Below are 15,939 nucleotides of genomic sequence, written 5' to 3'. Positions count from 1 at the left end.
TGGTTATCCAGAATATATTTTGGTTGCATGGGGTACCGGATGAGATCATCTCTGACCGGGGCGTGCAGTTCACTTCTAAGTTCTGGAAAGGCTTTTGTTCGGCACTCCATATTGATGTCTGTTTGTCTTCTGCATACCATCCCCAGATAAATGGGCAAACAGAACGGACTAATCAAACCCTGGAGCAGTACCTGCGATGTTATGTCAGCCATCTGCAGGATGATTGGTTGAAGCTGCTTCCTTTGGCGGAGTTCTTGTATAACAACACTCAGCTCCACTAAGGTAACGCCCTTTTTCGCTAACTTGGGTTATCATCCTAGTATTTTGCCTAGGTCACCGGTAGCAGTTTCGGTGCCCGCAGTGGAGAATAGATTGACGGACCTACAGCAAAATCTGGAGGTTTTGAAGAACTCTTTGGCTTCGGCTCAGGAGCGTTACAAGAAGTCGGCAGACACTCACCAGAAACAGGGACCCATGTATACGGTAGGGGACTCGGTGTGGTTATCCACCAAGAATCTAAAACTGGGTGTTCCTTCGCAGAAGCTGGGGCAGAAATTCATTGGTCCGTTCAAGATCACCGGGATAGTGAGCTCTGTGGCCTGTCGGCTGAAGCTACCATGGAATTTGAAGGTACACCCGGTCTTTCACGTTTCCCTGCTGAAACCGGTTTCCCCTAATTCGTTTCAGGGTCGTATCATGCCTCCTCCTCCACCGGTGATGGTTGATGGCCAGGAGCAGTATGTGGTTGAGGACATTATTGACTCCATCGACATCGGCTTCAGTATCTGGTTCGTTGGCAGGGGTACTCCCCCGAGGATGATTCCTGGGAACCTGTGGGTAACATCCGAGCGCCCCAGAAGGTTGCTCAGTTTCATCGGAGGTACCCGGACAAGCCTGGCCCTGGTTCGTCCTGAGGCCGTTTCTGGGGGGGGGGGGGGAGTACTATCAGAGTTCCAGGATTTCCAGTTTTCTTCTGAAGGATCTTGCCCTTTGTTAACATGGAGTTTTCTGTTCCCAGCGTTTGGTGATGTCCATGGGTTCCAGACTTAAGGCAGTGATTGCCTCCAAAGGATTCGCAACAAAATATTGAAAATAAAAATATTTTGTTTGGGTTTGGATTATTTGTCCAATTACTTTTGACCTCCTAAAATGTGGAGTGTTTGTAAAGAAATGTGTACAATTCCTACAATTTCTATCAGATATTTTTGTTCAAACCTTCAAATTAAACGTTACAATCTGCACTTGAATTCTGTTGTAGAGGTTTCATTTCAAATCCAATGTGGTGGCATGCAGAGCCCAACTCGCGAAAATTGTGTCACTGTCCAAATATTTCTGGACCTAACTGTATTTATTGATAGCACCAGAAATCAATTTAAAAACAATTACACAAAAGACATGTTAAAACCATAAAAACATATGGCAAGGAAACAGGTCACACTTATGACCCATATTGTCAGAGTTCCGGGATTTCCAGTTTTCTTCTGAAGGATCTTGCCCTTTGTTAACATGGAGTTTTCTGTTCTGTTGTCCTTCTTCCTGTTCATTTGTTTAAAAGCCCACCCCTTAGCTTAGTCTAGTTGCCTGAGTATACTGCTTCCTTTCTACTCCTGCCCTGCTGCTCTTGGTTCCTGATTGCTATTTGGATCCTGTTGAAAACACCCGACACCGACTCTGGACTTCACCTGGTCTCATCAAGCTGTGCCCGGACTCCGTCTGCCGTCTCTGGTCGGCACTTCTGCCCAGTTCCTTCCGTTTCATATCCACCCTAGGACTCACATCACGTACGGACATTTTTGGACTATACCTGTTGCCCTTTCGTGTCCCGGCTGCTGCGCATTTAGGCCTTCTGGGGTGATCGCCAGACAGTCCCTGTATAGGGGTTCGCTCCTGGTGGTCTCCCTGGGGGAGTCCGGCGCACGGGCCCAGGAATTCCCCTTTGCTCTGAACCTGGCAGGTATTTACTGTGCTTATGTTCTACTGTGTTTATGTTCTGTTCTGTGTACATATTGTTGGTTGCATATTATAATCATCTTTGCACCAAGAACCCGTCTCTGGTTGTCATTGCCCTAACGCAATCGAAATCCTCAGTTCATACAATAGTTATATAATATATAATATATAATATATATATATATATATATATATATATATATATATATATATAAATATATATATATATACACACATATATACACATATATACATACATACATACATACATACATACATACATACATGTATATATACAAAACAAGGAAGCCGCGGAGATACCATCACAGGTTTCTCAACGCTGGCAGGTAACAAGCCAGGTCTTTCACCGGGAAGGAAAAACCACGGGAAGGGCAGTCTCCAGTCAAGGAAACAACCTATGCCAAAACATGGTATCCATCCACAGACAGCTGTTTCGGGGTATTTGCCCCTCATCAGTGTGGAGTAGGAAACTGGCTAGTGGGAGCAATGCTTAGTAGAAGACTATATAGGTAAGGATGGTTGACCTTAGGGAAATCAACATCCAGCACCGCGGAGCACCATCATGTGTTTTCTCAACGCAGTGATTCTAGAGCAATGCCACCTGGGAAATATGCAAAACAAGGAAGCCACGGAGACACTATCACATGTTTCTTAACGCTGGCAGGTAACTAGCCAGGTCTTTCACCTGGAAGGAAAAACCACGGGAAGGGCAGTCTCTAGTCAAGGAAACCACCTATGCCAAAACATGGTATCCATCCACAGACAGCTGTTTCGGGGTACTTAAATCTCCTTAGCCAAAATGCACATACCACCATCAGTCCAAAAATCACTGCCAATATTGCTGAACTATCGAGACTGCAAAGTAAATAACTGTGGCTGTAGAAAGACAATCCCTAGTAATTACCTGCTGTCATGTTCAGAACCATAGTGTGATGCTGTTCCCCTGCCACGCACTCCAACGCACGTTTCACCAACGCTTCCTCAGGGAGTCAGCGTTACTATTGATTCTCCTTCTACAGCATATATAAATATATATATATATATAATTATATGTTGGGGTCATGAGTGTGACCTGTCCCCTTGCCATATGTTTTTATGGTTTTAACACGTCTTATGTGTAATTGTAATTGTTTTTAAACTAATTTTATTTACAATAAAGATGTCATTTATATATTTATTGTTATGTGTTTTCTGGGACTTTTTTTGGGTTAATCTGGTTTGGTGTATGTTCAAGATCAGGTTTATTGAAGTATTGGTTCCTTCTCTGATATATGGTTTTGTTGATGTGGGTCTTCCAAGGCCTCTGGGACAAATCATACCTGGTAAAAGTATATCCCAAGGGTAAACCAGAGAGAACCATAAAGGTATACATCATCCTGGATGATCAAAGCAACCAATCACTCATCAGGTCAGAACCCTTTGATATGTTGAATTTAAAGGGAAATACTTAACCTTAACCCTTATGTACATACAGTGCTGTTACAAAGGTCTCTGGGAGAAGATCCAGTGGTCTTACAGTAACTTCTATTGAGAACACTGTGGAGATACCCTTCCCTACACTTGTCGAGTGTAATCAGATACCATCCAATAGGGAAGTGATCCCAATCTCTAAGGCCATTTTTCATCACCCTCACCTGAGGACTATAGCCAACAAGATAGTAGTCCTTGACAACAGCACAGATATTCTGATTCTGCTCAGCATAGACATTCTCTGGCTGCCCAAGGTACGTCAGCAAATCAATTGACCAACATGATGTGCTGTTTTCCCAATGCTTTGATCCAGGCTGGGTGATCATAGGCAATGTCTGCATAGACAAGGTGAAGAGACTTAACAAAATATCCACTTATAAGACTCATATCTTGCTAAATGGTTGCAGCACTTATTTTCAGACATGGTCAACAGTGTTCAATTGTACAAGTGAAGAAAAAGGAATTTACTGAAGATAATTCCAACAGCTTTACCCTTTCATTCTCCAAAAACAAGGTTGCTAAACAATATACAGCAAGCAACAGCAAGGTTTTTATCTTTAAGATGTACCCTAAAGGGAAAACCAGAGATGGAAAAAACATTTCATCGACTTCATGCAGAATATCTTTGACAGAGATCATGACAACATCATAGATTACCAGATGAGGGTACATGGCTTCGACAGTAGTTCCTCACCTCCTGTGGCAATCTATGGACTCAGGCAGGCTGCCCAGGAAGGTGAAAGAGAGTACGGATCTGATGCTAGTCTTTTTGTAGAAAATACATTCTACATAGTAGATGGGCTCAAGCTTTTGCCCACAAGTAAAGAGGCAATTAATATGCTCTCTATAACACAGGAAATGTTGTTTGCATCAAACCGCAGACTTCATAAGATCATCTCCAACAGCTAAGAGATAATGAAAGCAATTATCCCTGAGAACCATGCAACAAACTTAAAAGACTTCAATGTTGGTACTGATGTTCCTCTCTGATCACGCAGCATTGGTCTGCTGTCGGACATTAAACAGGACACATTCACATTCCAAGAGTCAGTCAGCAACAAACCCTTCACCAAACGAGGAGTCTTATCTGTTATGAACAGCATCCATGGCCCTCTTGGGTTTATAGTATCCATGACCATTCAAGGCAGGGTACTGCCAAAACAGTTTACTGCTGAGAACACAGATTGGGACACTCCGCTACTGTCCCAGAAACAACAAAATTGGGAGACATGGAAGAAAGCTCTAAAGGTCTTAAAACACATCCAAGTGCCAAGTTGTTCTTCCATAAAGTCCCTTTCAGCTGAAATCAGGAAAGAAGTCCATATCTTCTCTGATGCATCAGAGGCCACATCTGCAGTAGTCTATCTGAAGTCTTCAGAAACCAACAAGGTACATTGCGGATTTGTCCTGTGTAAGATAAGCCTAATTCTAGAACCTACACACCCTATCCAGGACATAAGCATTGTGCTGTTGTGCTAGCAGTGCATATTGCCAAAGTCACTCCTGAGCAGTGGCACCGCATCTCCAGTGACCTGAACCTACCTGATTTTGAAACAGGACTATCAGTTGCATCTAGCTTTAATGACAACACATGGCTGTTGTCTACAAGCTTCAAAAGTTATCAGACAAAAGCTTGCAACTAGCAAGCTCATGCAAGTTCAGTTCGGGGGGTTCAGACGGACTTTAGATAAAGTTTCGTTTGAGACCCGGACTTGACCTAAGACCCAATGGAAGTCACTAATTAGTTAATTGAGTTCTCCGCCCACATGCAGCCAGCCATAAACAGAACACTTTCAGAAGCTGGGTTTTTCCTATTTTTTTTTTGTGCACACCATATCTGATCATGCAATTGCTACCCCAAAGTGCACTACAAGCTGCTCGCACTGCACTGAGCACTGAGAGTACCCAATCAGCAATACTTGCGTGAGTAGATTGCATACTTAAATCACCCAATCTCTGAACCCGAACTCTGTTTTTTTTTTGTCAAGTTTGTGTTTGGTACGAACACCGAACACCGAGCCTTGGGTTCGTTCATCTCTACTAGCAACTTCCATGGCAGTAAAATAATTCCATAAAGGAAAAAATAAACTCACCAAACCGATGAACACTATCAACTCCATTGATGATTGCATTATAATTTGTGTTCTCTTCACCAATCTGCAGAGACAGAAGATCACAACATATGATAGATGAAAGTGAATTCTGTATAACAACAAAAATAAATAAAAATATTTTTTTAAATAAAAATAAAAAAGAATATTATTAATATGAAAAGACGAAGAAATAGTTGACTTATTCTACTTTGTTTACATGTATTTGTTTAATTATTAAAATCATGAATTGTAAAATCCTAGTGATTTCCAATATCTGCAACATACTGTATATATCAAAAAGGCAACTATTACATGGCGTGCCGCACATATGGAAAAAATGTCTTTGGTGGTGGTGGAATAATATGTTTCCATGAATGCGTAGAGAGTGATCCTTTGTACCTCCTTCTTTCTGTATTCAATTCTGCAACATTAGAAAAATCTTTATGATCTGTTGGGGTACCTTTTAAATTGGATTGTAATTTACATTAGTTTTCCATGGCATTGAGGAACTACTAATATATGTCATATAACATTTTTTTTTTATAACCAATGAGAAATAAGCACCTTTCTAATCTTGTGACTGCATAATAAGCACGTCATGTAGTGATGCCTCCTGCAATGGACTACTTCAAGCATACTTTACACTGACAGCAAAAAGTTAGGAAGTCAAAATTCTCTACTTTGCTGCAATTTATAAATTGTAAAGGGGATTAATACATTTTATATAAGTTATTCACTGCTATAAAAGTTAATTTTAATGGACTCAGAGCGATAGAAAAAAACCTTTATTTACCTGCTACTCCTCAACTCTTGTATTTTGTCCCCCTTCAAATCAACATCTAGAGCAGGCGTCATGCAACAGCTGTAGAAAACCTTTCAGCCTATGTTTGATGTTGTTCCAGTTGACGGGCAGAGAAGCCATACCAGTCCAATAGGTGAGTATAAGTTTTTCTTTCGTCAACCTGGAACCATTGAGATTATCTTTACAGTAGTGTAAGATTAACCTTTATCAACATCCAGGGCAGGTGTGTTTTGGGGAAGTCACATGACCATTCAGACAAATAGCAGCCACTGATCAGCTGCAGCGTTCACAGAGGAAAAAGGTAGCTTGAATGCATGTGAAGTTTGCAGGCGAATGATTGCCGCAGAATGAATGCTGTGCCAAGTAATGCCTGCTACCGGATGGTTTTGAGAGGGGACATTTAGGAGACATAGTTCAAGGGCAGAGGAGCCTGAGGTGAGTATATATATTTTTCTTCCACCATCCTGGGCCCACTGCAGTTAAAGGGAACCTGTAAAATCCTCTACTACTTTTAAACTACCCTCATGACCTTTAAGACCTTAATACAATTAGTCCAGTAATGTTTAGTTTGTTTTATGAAACTGTGCATATTTCTGTAAAATTAACTTGAGCACCACACTGTATGTTAATGACCAGGACTAGTCCGGCAAGGTCTTTACTCACTGACACTAGTCCAGGTTCAGTAGCTGCAGTCACTCCCTCTGGGGTGTCAGCTCATACACTGCCGGTGTCGTCACTGTTTGCGCATTTTCTGGCATCGCAGTTCCTATGTCACAGTTCTGCTCTTGAGTGGGCTATTAGCAGAGCTTTACTAGGATAGGAGAGATACACGGAGGAGTGCACATTGTGAAGACACGAAGACACTAGCAGTGCAGGGTCTGTCAATCCCATCCTGGAGCTTGGCTGTAGTACTGACTAGTCTCAGTAAGTAAACACCTCACCAGACTAGCTCTGGTTCATTAGCCTTCACGATGCTGTGAATAAGTTGTTTTTACTGAAATATGAGCAGATCAATAAAATAATATAACATTACCAGACTAACTGAATAAGCTCTAAATGATCATGGGCGTAGCTTAAAATTGTCAGGGGACCTGACAATTTCACTTTAAAGGGCTATTTCCATCCCCAAGATCCTATCCCATTATGTAGTAAGTGTAATAATAATAATAATATCAGCAAATACCTCCAATTAGAAATGTGGTACAGTTCTTTTGATTCACTGTCATTACCTCATGTTCAGGGAATTAGTGGATCTTAGGTATCCATAGTTACAATCATGCATATAGTCACAGCCAATTAGTTGCAAGTGGTCATAATCATGGTTACCTAAGACCCTGCAATGCCCTGGACATGAGGTAAGCAACATAGTGAATCAGAGGAACTATACTACATTTCTAATTGGAGTTATTTGCTATTATTATTATTATTATTATTGTTGTTATTACATATTAGGATAGGATGTTGGAGATGGGAATACCCATTTAACTTTCATAGTAGAAGACAATCCCTTTAAAGCCTACTGTATGCACAACTTCACACACAATTATTTTATTGTTCTTTTGCTTTTAGATACAATTTTAATCAACCTTCTAAATAATCTTTAGTAAACAAAAGATGGAGAACTTAATTTCTCTATCTTCTCCATTATCTGTATGCGTGTAAATTGAATTTCACTTCAATTTCATCTGAGTGTAGTCCGAAGTTTTGCATGAACCCATAGACTTGAATAGGTACACACAATCCGATATAATCTGCCACGCACAGCATGCTGTGACTTTTTTTCTCATGCCAAACTGTTATGAGAAAAAAACACTGGTTAGCACTGCTTCATAGTATAACATTGGAGGGAGTGCTAACAAATAAAACATCAGATAGCACTCATCCAATGTATACGCTCATGTGAGTGAGCATTTAGAGATACAAATGCATTTCAATAAATTAGAATATCATCAAAACGTAATTTTTTTTTCAGTAATTCAATACAAAAAGGGAAACCCATATATTATATATTACATAAAGTCATTACAGAGTGATCTATTTCAAGTGTTCATATCTGTTAATGTTGGTGATTATGGCTTACAGCTAATAACCCAAAAGTCATTATCTCAGAAAATCAGATTATTATATAAGACCAACTGAAAAAATGATTTTAAAACTCAGAAATGTTGGCCTACTGAAAAGTATGTACAGTAAATCCACTGAATACTTGGTTGGGGCTCCTTTTGCATGAATTACTGCCTCAATGCGGCGTGGTATGGAGGTGATCAGTCTGTGGCACTGCGAGGTGTTATAGAAGCCCAGGTTGCTTTGTAGCAGCCGTGAGCTCATCTGCATTGTTGGGTCTGGTGTCTTTCATCTTCCTCTTGACAATACCCCATAGATTCTCTATAGGGTTTTAGGTCAGACGAATTAGCTGGCCAATCAAGCACAGTGATACTGTGGTTATTAAACCAGATAGTCGTACTTTTGGCAGTGTGGTTAGGTGTCAAGTCCTACCAAAAAGCTTGTCGGCAGAGGGAAGCATGAAGTGCTCTAAATGTCCTTGTAGACAGATGTGCTGACTTTGCTTTTGATAAAACACAGTGGACCTACACCAGCAGATTACATGGCTCCCCAAACCATCACTGATTGTGGAAATTTCACACTAGACCTCAAGGAGCTTGGATTGTGGCCTCTCCACTCTTCCTCCAGACTCTGGGACCTTTATTTCCAAATGAAATACAAAATTTACTTTCATCTGAAAACAATACCGTGTACCACTGAGCAACAGCCCAGTCCTTTTTCTCTTCTTCTTGTGAATCACCCCAAAAGTTTTGAATGGCCTTTTCTTAACAATCCTTTCAAAGCTGCAGTTATCCTGGTAGCTTGTGCACCTTTTTCTACCACACTTTTCCCTTCCATTAACATGCTTGGATACACCACTCTGTGAACCACCAGCTTCTTTAGCAATGACCTTTTGTGGCTTACCCTCCTTGTGGAGTGTGTCAATGGCTGCCTTTTGGACATCTGTCAAGTCAGCAGTCTTCCTCATGATTGGCTAGCCTACTGAACCAGACTAAAGGACTATTTTAAATACGTAGGAAGCCTTTGCAGGCGTTTTCTGTTAAATATTCTAATTGTCCAAGATATTGACTTTTGGGTTTCCATTGGCTGTAAGTCACAATCATCAACATTAACAGAAGTAAGCACTCGAAATAGATCACTTTGTTTGTAATGACTCTATATAATATATGTGTTTCCCTTTTTGTACTGAATTAATGAAATAAATTAACTTTTTGATGATATTCTAATTTATTGAGAAGTACTTGTATATAGAGAAGGGTAATATACAGATGTTAACAAAAAGAACAGGGGACAAAGAAAGTACAGTCTCAGAGAAGGCAGAGAAAACAGGCTGTGAAAGCTCTTGAAGAGAAAATAAATAGACCTGGGCTGATATATGAGCAGTGAAGACTTCACCCTTGTTAAACACAGATCTCCCATGCAGCCAATACTACTGGGAGAGACACTCCCATGAGAAAAAAATATGAAGCTTAGAACAGGTTGCAAACAGCATATTAGAGGGACTTAAAATGAATGAAAAAATGAAAATTGCAGGCTAAAACAGTTTTATTACCTAAAAGTAATCACTAGAAATGGGCAAATTTATTTGAGTGGAAATGAATTCTACTCATATTTTACAAAAATCCACAATATCTTTGTAATTTGCTCCATGTGAATTCAGCAAAATGTTGGCCAGCTGTGTTCACTATCTTGATAAACAGTAGAAGGTTGACAAAAGGTTAAAAAGAAAACTAACATACAGCGAGTGAAATAAGTATTGAACACGTCAACAGTTTTCTAACTATATATATATTAATAAAGGGGCTATTGACATGAATATTGCACCAAATGTCTGTAACAACCCATCAAATCCACACAGGCAAAGAAATCAACCACATCTGTCCATACATTATGTGTAATAATGAGAAATAGCACAGGGAAAAAGTACTGAACACACTTTTTTCAATTTAATTAATACATCATACAAAATCCTTTGATGGTGATGACAGCTTCAAGATGCCTCCTGTATGGCGAAACTACTCGCATGCATTGCTCTAGTGTGATTTTTCTTCCACACAAAAACTTTACAAAACCTGAACCTTCCGTGAACTCTGAGCCTTATTTCCTTCCATAAATTTTCTTTTGGATTTAGGAGAGGTGATTGGCTGGGCCATTCAAGCTTTTTTTCTTTCTTTGAAATCAATTTGTTTCCTTGGCTTTGTGTTTGGGATCATTGTCTTACTGAAATGTCTACCAACCTTTCACCTTCATCATCCTGTAGATGTCAGCAGATTTTTATCAAGAATATCTCGGTACATTTGTTCATTCATCCTTCCTTCAAGTAAATGATGTTTGCCAGTGCCATTTGTTGAAAAACAGCCCCACACCCTGATGTTCCCACTTCCAATCTTCACTGTTGGTAAATGCCTCCAAATATGGTAAGTATTATGGAATCCAAAGATCCCAATTTTGGCCTCATCTAACCACAGTATTTTCTCCCAGTATTTCACAGATTTGTCTAAATGTTGTTGAACAAATGTTAAACATGCTATTTGTTCAGCAATGGAGTCTTGTGTGGTGAGCCTGTACACAGGCTATGGAGGTTGATTGCATTACTTAGTGCTTTCTTTAAAACAATTTTACCTTCTAATTACAGGTCTTTCTGTAGCTCTCCACAGGTGATTGGCTCTGTGACAGCTCTTCTGATAATTCTGTTCACTCCTCTGTCTGAAATCTTGAGAGGAGAATCTTATCATGGCTGGTTTATGGTGAATTCATAACCAATGCCATCAGTATGTTTTTCAACAATAAGGTTACAAAGGTCTTGACACAGCTTACTGGTTTTACAAAACATGAGATGTTTCTTGTGTGGCACTTTGATAATAAGATACCTTTTTATAGACCATTCATTAGTTGAATATAATGTTATTTTCAATAAGTGGCAGGATTCCTTTCTAATTACTGATTTTAACTGGTACCATGCCTTTCCATGACTTTTTTCACCTCTCTTTTTGAATGTGTTAAATACTATTTCCCTGTTCTGCGATCAAGACCTGGAGTTCAAAGCGCATTCTCTTATGCTGGAAGCCCTAGAATAGAGTGAGCTCTGGGATGTAGATGTGACACAACAGAGTCATGGAAGACTGGATAGCAGGCTGGGTACAGTGGGGTCGGATGAAAAGATGAGTGGTGAGTATTTTCTTTGTCTTTTATATTTGTCTACATATTCCACAGTTAATAACTGGGTTGCCAAATTTAAAATGGGCCACGTCAGCACCAATGATTAGGAACGTTCTGGACAACTGAGAGTGGTTGTTGTTACGGAGATCGCCAATACTGTGCACAACCTCATACTGGAGAATCGACGAATTTCAGCTAAAGCAATAGCAGACATCATGGGGATTTCCCGTGAACATGTTTGTGTCATTATCCATGAACATTTGGACATGATGGAGCTATCTGCAAAGTGGGTCCTTAAATGTTTGACAACAGATCAGATAAGCATGCGAGTGAAAACTTCCCGATCTATTTGTCAGAGTTTCCGGACTGATAAGAACTTCCTGGATCACCTAGTCACTATGGATGAGACCTGGATTTATTTGCATGACCCTGAAAACAAGGAGCAGTCAAAAGAGTGGAGGCACAGTGGTTCTCCTCGTCCAAAGTAGTTCAGGGTGAAAAAATCAGCCACTAAGGTGATGCCGTTTGTGCTCTGGGATAGGGAGGGCGTGCTGCAAGTGGACTATCTTCAAAAGGGTTCCACCATCAATGCAAGGTATTACATGAACTTTTGGACCAATTAAAGGCAGCTCTGAAGGCCAAAACATTAGGCAAGCTGTCCAAAGGAATCTTCATCCTGCAAGACAACGCTTTCGCTCACACAGCATAAGTGACCACGGCAAAATTCGCAGAGCTGGGCATCCAGCTGGTTGACCACCCATCTTATTCACCAGATCTAGCTCCCTCCGACTATTATCTTCATCATTTCCAAACCTGAAGAAACACCTCAAGGGTTCCAAATTTCACACAATTTTGGATGCCGTGGCTGCTATGGATGCCTGGTTTGAAGCACAACCAAAATCCTTCTTTTTCTTAGGCTTACAGAACTTGGAATACCAATGTAGGAAGTGTGTTGACATCAGTGGAGAGTATGTGAAATAAATGTAAAGTTTCATCATCTAATCTCTTTTCTTTGTGTGTAAAGCCGAAGACTTATCAGCAGCCCCTCGTATTATACATGGCAATTCAGAATCAAAGAGCGATCACGGCTTCCATTATGGCACACCCAGAAGAAGACATCGTTTCACACATCACGTAGATATAGATGAGATAGCTGCTGCTGACTTGTCTATACATTGTCATGGAAACACAAAAAAATTCCTCCCACAAATACTGCAGCTTTCAGGCTTATTACCTGTATTCACAAATGATTCCAGCTATCAAGGATTTTTCCTACATAAGCCAGTAAAAGCTTACACAGTGACTTAAATAATCCTATTTACTCTAAGTGTTTTATTAAAAAGCGTTGTACCTGTTCTTACTAGTTTAGTGAAATTCTGTAGGAGCCACAACATCCTTGATAGCATTGTTATGTTTAGGTGATAGTCGTTTTCAGTGGTTCTCCTATCAGAACAACCAGTCCATATGTCCTATGATGAAATTGAAAATACCAGAGGGTACCACTAAGCCACAGTGGAGAGCTGTTGATAGCAGTGGTGTTCACACCAAAGGACTCCAGTTGCCTATTTATGATATGGCCAACAATCTGAATAGCATAATTACACTGCAGCGCATCTGTAATAAAAGGGGGTGTTTCTGATGCAACAACTCCAATTTACATATACCTGTTACGGCATTTCAAGATAGTAGAGAGAATTCCTTGATTTCAATACATTCGATGTAATACTTTTGCTTTCTTTGAAATAAGCATTCAGTTTTACTGGTGATAACAGGGCTAAAATGGACAACCCCTAAGATAGGAGTCCAAAGGAAAGGACTCCCACTATTAGTAATTCCTTATATATTTATGATCTGATTCATCCCTTTACTAGCAACAACATAAAAATCAGTCTTGACTAGAGTTGAGCGCGGTTCGAGGTTCGAGGTTCTCCAGTTCTAGGCTCGAGTGATTTTGGGGGCTGTTCGAGATCGAACTAGAACTCGAGCTTTTTGCAAAAGCTCGATAGTTCTAGATATGTTCGAGAACGGTTCTAGCAGCAAAAAGCAGGGCTTTTTACAGCTAGAGTGTGCAGGAGCCATCGCTGGCAGCCTGCCAGAAGCTGGTAACCAAGATAAACATCGGGTATCCAACCAAAGCGCTTTGGTTAGTAACCCGATGTTTATTCTAGTTACGTGCAGGAAGCCCACACTTCCCCGCTCAGCTCACTCCGCCCCCTCCTGCCCGCAGCATGTACACACACACACACACACACACACACACACACACACACACACACACATGGTCCCGCTCGGCTTACCTGCGGTCGGCCCGGGGGCAGCAGTCCTTGGCACTGGAAACTGTGGCTGCCGGCCCTTTAAGGCTCACTGTGTTCTCCTGCATTGAGCATCATCTGTGGGCGGAGCTACCGCCCGGCGTCCTGCTCGGTCGCACAGATGAAGGAGTCACAGTGCCAGCCAGCGACCCCCAGCAAATCGCTTCCCTCCGGCGCTGTGTGGGCCCCATCTGCACCGTGACCTGATCAGTATGTGGGACATCACTCCCTCCCCGCCCCTCCCTGTCCCCCCGTGCGTGTGTGGGCCCCGCAGAGCCGTGTGTGTGGCCCCCGGAGCCGCGTGTGTGGGCCCCGCAGAGCAAGGTGTGTGTTTGTATGTATGCATGCAGCAGAGCAGTATGCGTGTCTATATGTATGTATATATGCAGCAGAGCAGTATGCGTGTCTGTATGTATGTATGTATATATGCAGCAGAGCAGTATGCGTGTCTGTATGTATGTATATATGCAGCAGAGCAGTATGCGTGTCTGTATGTATGTATATATGTAGCAGAGTAGTATGCGTGTCTGTATGTATGCATGTATGTATGCAGCAGAGCAGTATGCGTGTCTGTATGTATGTATATATGCAGCAGAGCAGTATGCGTGTCTGTATGTATGTATATATGCAGCAGAGCAGTATGCGTGTCTGTATGTATGTATATATGTAGCAGAGTAGTATGCGTGTCTGTATGTATGCATGTATGTATGCAGCAGAGCAGTATGCGTGTCTGTATGTATGTAGGTATATATGCAGCAGAGCAGTATGCGTGTCTGTATGTATGTATGTATATATGTAGCAGAGTAGTATGCGTGTCTGTATGTATGTATATATATATATATATATATGCAGCAGAGCAATATGCGTGTCTGTCTGTATGTATGCATGTATGTATGCAGCAGAGCAGTATACGTGTCTGTATGTATGTATATATGTAGAAGAGTAGTATGCGTGTCTGTATGTATATATATATATATGCAGCAGAGCAATATGCGTGTCTGTCTGTATGTATGCATGTATGTATGCAGCAGAGCAGTATACGTGTATGTATGTATGTATATATGCAGCAGAGCAGTATGCGTGTCTGTATGTATGTATGTATATATGCAGCAGAGCAGTATGCGTGTCTGTATGTATGTATATATGCAGCAGAGCAGTATGCGTGTATGTATGTATATATGAAGCAGAGCAGTATGCGTGTCTGTATGTATGTATGTATGTATGCAGCAGAGCAATATGCGTGTCTGTCTGTATGTATGCATGTATGTATGCAGCAGAGCAGTATGCGTGTCTGTATGTATGCATGTATGTATGCAGCAGAGCAGTATACGTGTCTGTTTGTATGTATGTATATATGCAGCAGAGCAGTATGCGTGTCTGTATGTATGTATGTATGTATATATGCAGCAGAGCAGTATGCGTGTATGTATGTATATATGCAGCAGAGCAGTATGCGTGTCTGTATGTATGTATGTATATATGTAGCAGAGTAGTATGCGTGTATGTATGTATATATATATGCAGCAGAGCAATATGCGTGTCTGTCTGTATGTATGTATGTATGCAGCAGAGCAGTATACGTGTCTGTATGTATGTATATATGTAGCAGAGTAGTATGTGTGTCTGTATGTATATATATGCAGCAGAGCAATATGCGTGTCTGTCTGTATGTATGTATGCAGCAGAGCAGTATGCGTGTCTGTATGTATGCATGTATGTATGCAGCAGAGCAGTATGCGTGTCTGTATGTATGCATGTATGTATGCAGCAGAGCAGTATACGTGTCTGTATGTATGTATGTATATATGCAGCAGAGCAGTATGCGTGTCTGTATGTATGTATGTATATATGCAGCAGAGCAGTATGTGTGTCTGTCTGTATGTATGCATGTATGTATGCAGCAGAGCAGTATGCGTGTCTGTATGTATGCATGTATGTATGCAGAAGAGCAGTATGCGTGTCTGTCTGTATGTATGTATGCATGTATGTATGCAGCAGAGCAGTATGCGTGTCTGTCTGTATGTATGTATGCAGCAGAGCAGTGTGTGTGTGTGTCTGTATGTATGTA

At 41.0% G+C, this 15,939-nt stretch overlaps 1 protein-coding gene across 7 annotated transcripts in view; it reads right to left on the bottom strand.

The window, feature by feature from the left end:
* Positions 1–15,939, bottom strand: part of PTPRZ1 (protein tyrosine phosphatase receptor type Z1) — a 387,789-nt gene that overhangs the window by 193,348 nt on the left and 178,502 nt on the right. For all 7 annotated transcript variants that reach the window (XM_075345050.1, XM_075345051.1, XM_075345052.1 and 4 more), the window contains exon 6: positions 5,535–5,598. In XM_075345050.1, coding sequence (XP_075201165.1) covers positions 5,535–5,598 — 64 coding nt within the window. The remainder of the gene's footprint in view (positions 1–5,534; positions 5,599–15,939) is intronic.

Source organism: Anomaloglossus baeobatrachus, chromosome 4, assembly GCF_048569485.1.
Source record: "Anomaloglossus baeobatrachus isolate aAnoBae1 chromosome 4, aAnoBae1.hap1, whole genome shotgun sequence".
Taxonomy (NCBI): domain Eukaryota; kingdom Metazoa; phylum Chordata; class Amphibia; order Anura; family Aromobatidae; genus Anomaloglossus; species Anomaloglossus baeobatrachus.
Note: the sequence above shows the minus strand (reverse complement) of the source record. Positions and strands in the feature narration are given on the sequence as shown.